The 11,527-nt window shown below is 31.7% G+C and overlaps 1 protein-coding gene across 6 annotated transcripts in view; it reads left to right on the plus strand.

Annotated features, from left to right (window-relative positions):
• The window catches only part of LOC110025479, a 96,802-nt gene extending 87,713 nt beyond the window's left edge, over positions 1 to 9,089 (plus strand). For all 6 annotated transcript variants that reach the window (XM_020725982.1, XM_020725984.1, XM_020725983.1 and 3 more), the window contains 2 exons: positions 7,623 to 7,668; positions 8,822 to 9,089. In XM_020725982.1, the coding sequence (XP_020581641.1) occupies positions 7,623 to 7,668; positions 8,822 to 8,854 (79 nt within the window). In that variant the 3' untranslated portion in view covers positions 8,855 to 9,089. The remainder of the gene's footprint in view (positions 1 to 7,622; positions 7,669 to 8,821) is intronic.
• Positions 9,090 to 11,527: the final 2,438 nt, after the last annotated feature.

The raw sequence follows: 11,527 nt of genomic DNA on the forward strand, positions 1-11,527 counted from the left end.
GACAAGTTTACAAATCTAGGAAGAAGAAAAAAGAAATGTTAGAACTCAGAAATTTCTAGGACAACTGTTTGATAATTTCGGGTGAAAGCTCACATCTCAGTCTGGTGTTAGACTCACTCCCTAGAACCAGGGGGAGGGGAAGTGGCAAATCCACCCACCATGAATAGGAGTTTTTCTTCTCTTTTTGGGGTAGACGAGTATTTTAAAGTCTTTTTTAGAGTGAGTTGTATTCCCTGTGAGTGAGCTTTTTGTACTCAGTTACCAAAACATTTATATCTTCCCTTTTACATCAATGAATTTGTCTTTTATTATTCTTATTATTAACATATATACATATATCATTTTATATACAATTGTCACTGGAGCATCGTTTAAAATTGTATATGGTACTTTAACATCAATAAACTTTTTCATTTATATGCACGAACAATTTAGCATTCCCCTGTTAGTACCATAGGGCAGTGAACTCAATTAGAGTCAATAATGTGCATACTAGCATACAATAACAATCACTATCTAATAATGATCATTTCTTTTCATTTGTATAGTGGTCAATAAACTTATATAACATTCAATATTTATGGGAATTAAATGATGTTAAATGCACGTCATTCTTACAATATGAATAAAAATTTGATATAATCATAAATTATGAGTATGCAGCGATATATTTTTTTAAGAACAGTAAAAATTAATGCATTTGGTTTAAAAAAAAGTAAAAATATTAATATAGCATAAGAACATAAGTACTCACCTCAAATGATAAATACATGTCGTAAACCTTATGCTTGTCTTCTCAAAACTCAATCCTACAAATCAAACTCAAATTTACTCATAAGACAAATGAATTTATATGTAATTTATAATTATTTGTATTAATAACAATGTATTATTATTAATAGAGCAACAACACATTATGAAACTATTTTATTCATTAAATGTGATTACTTCATAAATTTAAGCTTCCTTTTATGACTCTTGCAGCCTCTTAATCTTTAATTTTTCTCTTCTATAAAATTCTTTAATTACTATTTCCTCTGTCAATCGTTCCATTCCAATCCCTTAATCGTTCCATACCAATCCCTTAAAATATTTCTTAAAATTAATATTATCCTAAAATTAAGTATTTCAATCAACATAAATTACATACATAATTGAAATTTATCTCAATTCCTCTTATTGCAAAGTCAGCACTTCTTTTAGGATCATACGTTCACATACAACAACAACAACAAAACTTTTATCCCACTAAGTGGGATCGGTTACATGAATCATTTTTCTCCATTGCATCATATTTAATGTCATATTTTCATTTAATTCTATTAAAGTAAGATCATTTTTTATACAATAAACCACATATTTTACTATGCATTGTTGTATTAAAAAAATTGTATTGTACTGTTATCTTTATTTTATTATCGTCATCGTCGTCATTGTCGTCGGGCTCGAAAGGTATAATTTCGAGGCAATGTGGGAAAATTTTCAAAATATTCTTGAGGAAATTAAGTACCATTCGGGGAAAAACACAGACTTGTTTGGAAAACTTTTTTAAAACTGGGATTTTAAAGTATTTGTTCCTGAGAAAACAAAGTACCTATTTGTGGGAATTAAGTACTATTCGGGGAAAGCGAAGTATAATTCGGGAAATATCAGAGTGCGATCTAACCTTTTTGTGCGAGTACATTGAAGGTTTGTTGCATATTTTTGTTCTTCGTTCGCAATATGTCACGATACTGACCAGCTCGTCTCTTAAGACAGTCGGGAAGCTAGCATTTTCCCGTGGGCCCAAATGACAGTTGACGTTAGGGGGTTGCTGAAATTTTGGATGATTTGAACTTATAATCACTTTAAAGCATTTGGAATTGATTTTTAAAATAAAATAAAATATCACTAATTTAAATTTTAAAATGACTTGTAAGCTCGAGCTTTCAAAATCTTAGGCTCTTAGGGTTTAAAATATCGGGGACCCGGGCTTTTGAATTTTTAGACTTTTAGGGTTTTAAAAAATTTAAAATTATGGGCTATTAAAATATAAACTTTCAAGGCTTAAAATATTAAGATTTAGATTTTAAAACTTAAGCCCGTAAATCTGAAAATATTTTAAAAATTAAACTTCTCAGACCTAAGCTCCTAGATCTTGAAAATCAATTCAAAATTAAAATTTTTTGAATTTAGGTTCTTAGGAAGTGAAAAATAATTCAAATATGGAGCTTAAAATTTAAAATTAACTGTCACCGGATTTGCAATACACCTGCTAATGAACAAAAGGTGGTTCTTTTAAAAGCCTAAAATCACAATACTCTTGCAAATACTTTAAGCTATGATAATTTCAAAATCTATATAAAGTTCATTGTTATTTCCTATGTCAAATGAGATCTTTTGAAATGTGAGCTCACTCTTAAAACTTAGATGAGTACCACTTGAGACACTCTTGAGTTATATATAGGGCTGTCAAAAAAACTCGTTCACAAACAGCTCGTGTTTGGCTCGTTCGTTAAGTAAACGAGTCGAACACGAACAAGTTTTTAAAGTTCAAATTATAAATGAGCCGAACACGAACTGCTCTTTGTTCGTTCGTGTTCGACTCGTTTTAGCTAAGAATAAAAAAATTATTTTATAATAATATATTACATATATTATTTATATAATAATATATTATATATATTTATATTTAAGTTTAAATCGTAACACCTTGTATGGTAATGTGGTTAGTGCCTTCTTTTGCATACATTTGATACAGGTTCGAATCCAACACTTTATATTTTTTTTTTCAATTTAATTTAACGAGTCAATTTTGAGTCGAACACGAACACACTGTTCACGAGCTGATTTCGAACACGAGTCGATTTCGAACACAAGCAGTTTCGAATGAGCCGAACACGAGCCAAGCCTGAGCTCGTTCATGCTCGGCTCGTTTACAACCCTAGCTATATATGTTTTAAGATGTCTATATAAGCAAGTTAGTTATGCACATTTTCAAAATCTTGCATGTTCCTTCTGACGTGAAGTCCATATTAACTTCTTGGCCAAAAACTTATGCAAGTTTTTAAAGCTTATAAAATTCTTTAAAATATCAAATATGAGAAATATCAGCGTCTGCATGTGCTCCAACCAATTTATTGAATGCTCAAATACTATATTCGAGAATGCTAAGCGGGCTAATCGAACTGCCTTGTCTATAGAATAGAGTTGTAAGTCCCACCCCTTTAATTTGATCTTTTTCCTCACATGGACTGGAGTTAACGAGTCTAGTAACTTTGAGATAAATATTCAAATCCTAAAGATAAATTTTAAAAGTCCAAATCATCTAGTTCGATTTTTCTACCTATAAAGATGGGAGTCGCTAGGACATATACTTTGAAAAGCTTTAACTAATAAAACTATATGTTTCCCCTTTAAATATAAAAGCTTTAAAATGTTCAATACCTTAATGATGACCGTATTGATCCAATATTTCAACCGGAGGTGTTATTCTTTTAAATAAAAAATTTTACATTAGTCTACTAAAACACTCAAATTAAAATAAATCACAACAACTAAGAGCAAATTTTGTCAACCCTCCGCAATAGTTTGTCAAGGGTGACAAACTTCTAATTGATTTCAGCTCACAAAAAGTGAATGTCATATCAAATGTGCATTTATATTCACAATCAAAGTAATTACCTTTCAGTAAGGACGTGACCCGAGTCCTTTGTCCGCTTGGTCAAGATGCCAAATAACACGACAAAATATCGGTTACGACTCGAGCTCTCTGACCGGATGGTTGCCGCCAAATGACACCACTATGTTACGGTCGCAGCCTATATGTTTCCCAACGGCTTCCTACCCTTTGAGTTATGAATCATAAGAGTACAATTAATTGGCACAAACTCTTCTGTTAGCTAAGGTCGACTTAAATTTGTCCCTTTAGACAAATGTTCACTCCATATCTATATGGATTTCTTGGACGACGTAACCCATTGCTCCTGACAATGATCTTTCTATTAGGTTGGGTCGATTACCTCTTTTAACTAAGTAGCTTAGGGACCACAACGGCCTGAGTTGATAGAACCATGGGATCTTTATCTGGTTTCGTCTCCATTCGCTTTAAAGTTTCAAGTGATGAATTCTACAACTTAAATCCTAAGACTGCTGCTATTGTATGTTGAATGTTCAATTCTTAATGACTAGTTTTAATCGAAAGTGTTTTCTCGCTATCGAGAGGAGTAATTAATTGTAGGGGTTGAGGCTATGGGAGACGTCAAACCCCAGATCAAAAAGTCCTCTCAAAATGAGGGTGAACTCTTTGGGTAGTGTCTTATCTATAATCAAATTTGTCTTCTGAAAATTTGACCCTCCAGAGCTCTCTCAAAATAAAATAATAAAATAAATGCATAGAGTTATCTCGGGGAGCGGTCGGAATTTTTGGAGCCCACAACCATTAGTTTCTTCATGGCAATTACTTTTGTCTTCTTGGCCGCTAGCTTTTTCGTGGCTTTTGCCACCACATTCCTTCTAAGAGGATCATTCACAGGTGTTTTTGACGCTCTTGCTTCACAAACTCTTTCCTTTTTTTTTAGAGAAGAGATCATCAACTTGAAGAGAAGATTTCATGCTAAAGGGTCTATTGACCTTGCCGAATGGAGAATCTTAGTGATTCTAATACCATCTCGGAAAGTAGGAGAAAAAAGAGATTAGAAAATGTGAATTTTTGTAATTGGATTTATTTCTCTTTTTCCATGAAAAAAATAAGTTATTCAAAAATAAGTTGAGAAATAGTTATCTCATAAAGAAATAAAATTTCAAAATTTGAAATTTAGAATTAACTACACAACATAAATGAAATAATAATATACGTGGATTGTTGGATTGCTATAGATAGAAAGCTATCGTCCCTGAATTGTTGTAGATAAGAAGTTATTGCTTATAGATTGTTGAATTATTATCTAGATAGAAAGGTGTTGTTATGGTTTTATTATGATTCCAACATATAATAAGATATAACAATGGGGTAAATTTTGTTAAGTGGTGTAATTTAGCTGGCTATGCTTACTGGATACGAGTGGTAAATAATAATTGTCTAACACTGATGAAAGAGTGAACTGAAATATTACAACAAGAAGGCACAATAAAGTAAGTGTAGAAATAAATGATTGACACAGCAATGACTGTTTTGACTAAATGTTTGATAAGTTATTTGGTGCGATAAAGTAAACATTGATAGTAAAAGGGCAACATGTTGACGGTAGCTTGGATAATAGCTAGAGCATTAGTGAGTTAGATAATCCAAGCAAGATAAGCCATATGGATATGCTCGCAATGATTTATAGCGGTTTGGCTAGGTGGAGCTACAAAGGAATTATTGTTTTCCTTAGATATTTAAGTGGGCAAACTTACTAGAACACGTGGGGACATAATAAATTAATTGAACTTCAGTCGGAGAATATCTATCCAACTATGAAATATGTATATAAGTTGGAATGATTTTTTTAGATCATAGGCAATGTGATTACAAGCTTGATGGCATTTGTATTTAGGCGTTGTTTGGTTGTATGCATTTTGAGTTTGTTGTATTTCAAATGCAAATTTAAACGTTGTTACTGTTTGGTTAAATGTTAGGCATATGTACTTCTAAGGGGCTGAATAATCGCCTAGGTGGAGATTTGTTCGGTATATGCATTTCTTCTAAGGGGCTGGATACTCGCCAAGGTGGAGATTTGTTGGGTATATGTATTTCTCCTAAGAGGTTGGATATTCGCTAAGATAGAAATTTGTTGGGTATATGTATTTCTCCTAAGAGGCTGGATATTCGCCAAGGTGAAGATTTGTCAGGCATATGTATTTCTCTTAAGGGGCTGGATATTCGCCAAGATGGAGATTTGTTGGGTATGGCTCATATACCATAAATGGGACAGATGCTAGAGCGGAGCGGAGCCCACGAGCGGGGTGGAGCTGAAGGATCTGTACAATCAAGGGAGTTTCATTATGTGGGTTGGGGGTGCAGGGGCAACACCTCGCGGTTTGGTATAAGGGTAATTTAAGTAATTACATATTGTACTATAGGGTTATATATATGTCATGTTTGTAATCTTAGGGGAGTCACTGAGAGTCTATGAGATTCTGAATCTTGTATTTTGTACTCTTTTCTGAATATTGAAAAGGAAGTCGTAGCTCTGCTCCCGAGGATGTAGGCATCTTTGCCGAACCTCGTAAATCTCTGTGTGTTCTTTTGAATTTGTGTCGATTCCTTGTTTTTCTTCGTCCTAATTTCTCAACATTAAAGATTTAAACAAATTCAAGCTTTTCCTTGAGAGATTTGGAATAACTCAAATGGGTCATTTTTAATGAATGAAGAATTCTTTTGATTTTTTGTAAATTCCAAATTCATTGCACCTTGGGACCTCTCTTCTCATAACCTCTTTGTGAACCTATTCTTGCCTCACCTCACAATCCCTCGCTATCATTGAGTTCTCGATATCCTTGTACTCATGCCTCGCATTCTCACAACATTCAGTTTCTTTTGCTCATGACTTATTAAATGTGACTTCTAGCTGTTCTTTCTCCCTCTAGCTACACCTATTCATGCATTGCTACCATCTCCTCAAACACCATCGCTCGCGCTCATCCTATGGGGGCTTCCATTTTGCTAAATCTTTTTTAAAATATTATAATAATCTATTTAGACTATATTTATTCAATTTACTTCGATCTAAACTCCAAATTTCATAATTTATTTTACAATCAACCAAACAATCTTTATTATTGCAAATTTGTTGTATTTATTTTACGTAGTACTTAAAAATACATTTGAATTCTAATTAGTTGCAAACAAACAACCCTGCTTGGAAAGGGCATGGTAGCTTTCTAGGGTTTGAGTATATTATTTATTTTTATAGATGGAAATCTGGGTATATTATTTAGGTTCTATTTTTCATCCTATGTCATTATTAGGTCTTTACACTATCATGCCTCTGTTCTATATGGAGGCATTAGACCTGAATTTTCAAAAATATATCTTTATATTCTTGCTTTTATATTGATGATGTATTATTTTTCAACCTGGTTTTTATTTTCTGGGAGTATTTCATATGAGAACAAACTACATTACATTAACATGAAAATTTTGTTACCCATCCTAACCTCACTCAACTATTTCTTTTGCTTGTACAAAATGCGTAGAAAAACTAAGAATGATGATAAATGCACAGATAAAATAAAGAGATATTTGTGGAACATTTATGTTATTACTGGAGAAAATGCTTATATATAACCAACGTGGGGATGGATACAAAGATAGATTTTGATTCTGTTTTGCATTTTTTACTGATTTCAATGGAGCTAATCTTACGCTGAGATGGCACAATGTGATCTGGATAGAAAATGAAAATTGAAAATGCAATGACATAAAGTTTGTACAATGAATATATTTTGCCAACGACCAAATTTATCGAATTTAATTTCAAAAAAAGGATTGTTTTTACAACATGCTCAAACGACCGTTTAGCGCTTTTTTGCTTTTTGGTCTATAATTCTTTACATCGTCGTTTCCTTTACACTGACTGAGGAAGCTAATGGGCGTTCTTACATTATGTATCATTGTTGTCCCTTTGCATAATCCTGATTCAAACTTTGTTATTTTGTAGATTGCGGGATATTATTGTCTTGACCATGAGATACTTCCAATCGAAGGTACATGAAGTAACTGAAATGCTTTCTATTTTTTGGTTGAAATAGTAGTGAATATTGTATTAATTTTAGCGTGCTTGTGCTAAAAAATGATATATCAATAATGCCTTCTGCTTGGAGAAAAGGACAGTTTTTTACTTCCTGGACTAGAAAAATGGCAAGCATTAAAAACGATGCAGAAGCTGATCATGTTAAACATTAAGTAGATCCCCTTATTTGTACGTGTTATAGGGTATTATTATAAAAGGAAAGTGTGGGTTCCAAAAATTCCGATCGCTCTCCATGAACTCTGCATTTATTTTCATTTTTTTTGAGAGAAAATTTTGGAGGGTCAAATTTTCAAAAGTAAAATTGGATTGTAAATAAGAGAATGTTCGGAGATTTTGCTCTCATTTTGTGAGATCTTTTTGATCTGGTGTTCGAGGTTCCCATAGACACAAGCCCCTATGGTTAATTGCCCTTCCCAATAACGGGAGAGCACTTTTGATTAATGCTAGTCATTAATAATTGAATATTCAACATATAATAGCAGGCATAGGATTTTAGTTGTATAATTCACTGCTTGAAGCTTAAAAAGGATGATGGGGGAATGAAGATGAAATTGGATCAAGTTCTCATGATTTTGTCATCTCGGGTCTTCATGGTAATAAACTCCCATGTTTTCATATTTCACCTCATATCAGAATACACACACAGATACACACACAGATATATATATATAATATGTATATATATATATATATATATATCATCATCATCATCATCATCATCTTTATCATCAATGTCATTACTTTATATATTCAAACCTTTAAAGTACATGTCGCCCTATTAGCTAAAAATTTAAACTTTAAAATGTTATGGCCTATGGTTACATAAATCTCGTGTTTTAGATTCGTATCATTACATCATTCTGTTATAGAACTTTGGTTCGAAAAATTCAAACGAAAACGTGGTCGTAGCTCGTAACTTGTCGTGTGTTCTTTTTTATACTCCATATAGAATCACATTGTATTGGATTAATTAAGACACTTTGTTGGTGAATTATGAGTATGCCTTTGTTCAAATCCGTCTCTCGGTCTTTCAGAACCATCTCTTTTCCTAAATAAAACTTCGAGCTGATCGATAAACCTAATTCTATTAACTCATTTATTTGCAGGCTGTAGATGGTAAAAGAAAAGGGAAAGCATAGTAGTATCATTCATTGTAGATTTCCTTCTTTTGTTTGTTTTTTAATATTAATCATTTAAAAATAAGTTTAGAATGTAATGTCTATGTAGACTGTGTTAATATTACACCAACTTATACATACTTTTTTTTTATCTTTCTGGATATTGAGTTGTTTCATATTGTAATAATAATAAAGAAAATGATTAATTGGAAGATGTGTGAATTGAACTTTAGCCCAATAAATGTATCTTATTCAACTTGAATATTCCCATTTTCGATCGAAATATCGGCCTCAAATTGTCAAATATTTTTACAGATCCGACCTTAAATTTTTACTTAAATGTCCTCTTTTTTTTTATTTTTGTTCTTCTATTTCTCTCATTAACATTGGCTTGTTCTTATTAAAATGATACTCTGTTTGTATTCTTCAGAACTTGTGTTCTTTCCATCAGCTTTTTGTTTCGTTGAAAATGTGTTTGGCTGCTTTCTACATAGCGTTTAATCTTGTAACTTTGCTTATTTGAAAGTAGCACATTTTCTAAGTCTATTTTAATGTTAAGGCCCCTTTGGATGGTACATTTGAAAATAAACTATTGATTTTTTAATTGCATTTATAAAATGATGCAAATATGTGGAGCATTTTTTATTTTTGGAATAAAGAGATGCTTTCTAGTTTCAAACAAACGAACTCTTGTATGATTCAATTTCCTCTAATGGCTAATTTTCTGTATATGTGGATGGAAAACATCATGTAAATAGTACTATTTGGATTGTGTTGTAAATGGGCTGAACTTAAAATTTGCTCGAGAAGTGTGTTCGTGTTCAACTAGATTTATATGTTGTTGTTCTATCTTATTCTTATTGTGCTTGAAATTGACTCATTTAATTTATTTTTTTTAAAAAAATGATGTAGGGTATTGAAGTCAAATCTGTATCGTTATTATGCAATAAAAAATATAGAATCACGTGATAACACAAGCTATGATGTATAATATATTATTGTATATATATTCTTTATTTTGAGCATAAATAAGTTGAACAAAATCGAACAGAAGGTTGTTCGTGTTTTCTTAGTTTATAATTCGAGTTTAAAAATTTTGTTTGTATTCTGCTTGCTTGTTTAACGAATGATTCAAGTATGAGCTATTTAACAAGGCAAACATGATGAATAATGAGCTTTTTTTGACGACTGAGAGTACTGGCCATTGATATATTAGTGGACTTGCTATTTATGCAAATGTAATTAAGAATAAAGAAAAGAATAGAGAATTGAAAAGAGAAAATAAAGTTTGTGGAGAGCTCTGAAATTTTGTTATAGATGGAGGGTCTGTATGGATATGTGGTCATCATGAAAACTGACTTTTTTAGCCTAAATTTTGATTCATATTCAGGTTCAAAGGCAAACAGTCTAAATTTTATGATTATTTAATTATAAACTAAAAAATGGACTTTTAAATGAAGGACGAAATGCAGGATGCATTGAAATGCTTATTTCACATATATAGGTAGTGGTGTAAACGAGCTGAGCATGAGTTGGCCTAAGCTCGGCTCATTTTTAGCTTGTTAAACAATATCAGTATTTATGTTCGGCTCGTTTATGTTTCAAATAAAAAAAAAATGTGTTTGTGTTCGGCTCGTTTGTTTAGCGACCTGAACATAAGTTTATTCGTGATCAAAGAGCCGTTTTGACAACTCTAGTCACGCAAACGTAGGATGTTAAGGGTTAGAGTGAGATTTAAAATTGTTATTTATATTAAAATATCATTTAAACATAATTTAGTGTATTTTTATTCTATTTTTTTTAATTAAAAATTTTAATTGAGTATAAATCTTTGTAATCTTGTAGTCAATTCTTTTAGAAATATTACTTATCAATTAACACGAACGAACAAATATTTGTTCTTGTTCAACTCGTTAACTTAACGAATTAATCCAACACAGTCTTCTTAACGAGGCGAACACGAACTATTCGCAAACAATGAGTCATTTTGACAGCTCTATATGTAATAGACTTTCATAGAAGTTTTGAGCAACTAAGGAAATAACTGTTTATTTTTTTTAATAAAATATGTATGGATAATAAAAATTCAATGAGAAGATAAATAAATTTTCTATTAAGAGAAAATATCTCTACAAAAAACTATTTTCTTATTTTTAAATTTCTATGTACAAGCATGCTGATGTAACTATTTTAGGGATAATCAACTCTCTTTAAGTATTATAGTTAAAGGAGCATTTACATACTCACCACCCAATTCCTCTGTATTAACATATTAACCACTCAAACTTCAATTTTTACTTACAGATTCCTATGTTTTCGGCATAGGTTGGGTGGTTTGTAATTATAAATTGAAGTTTAAATGGTTGAAATATTAATATGTAGAAATTAGGTGGTATGTATGTAAATCTCCCCATAGTTGAATGATATCTACTTTAATAATAAATGAAGTTTTTTTACTATTATTATTATTATTTTGAGAGGGTGCATTTAGAAATTGAAATCTAGATGTTGAATATGTAAATACATAAGAATTGAATAATGGTATGTATGTAAATTTCTCTCTCTCCCCCTCTCTCTCTCTCTCTCTCTCTCTCTCTCTGGAGAGCCATATATATTGTATGTAGGGGTGCAAACGAGCCGATTCAGCTCGTTTATATTTCGAGCTCAAAAAGTGTGTTTGTGTTCGGCTCGTTT

This window comes from Phalaenopsis equestris, unplaced genomic scaffold (genome assembly GCF_001263595.1).
Source record: "Phalaenopsis equestris unplaced genomic scaffold, ASM126359v1 Scaffold000301, whole genome shotgun sequence".
NCBI lineage: Eukaryota > Viridiplantae > Streptophyta > Magnoliopsida > Asparagales > Orchidaceae > Phalaenopsis > Phalaenopsis equestris.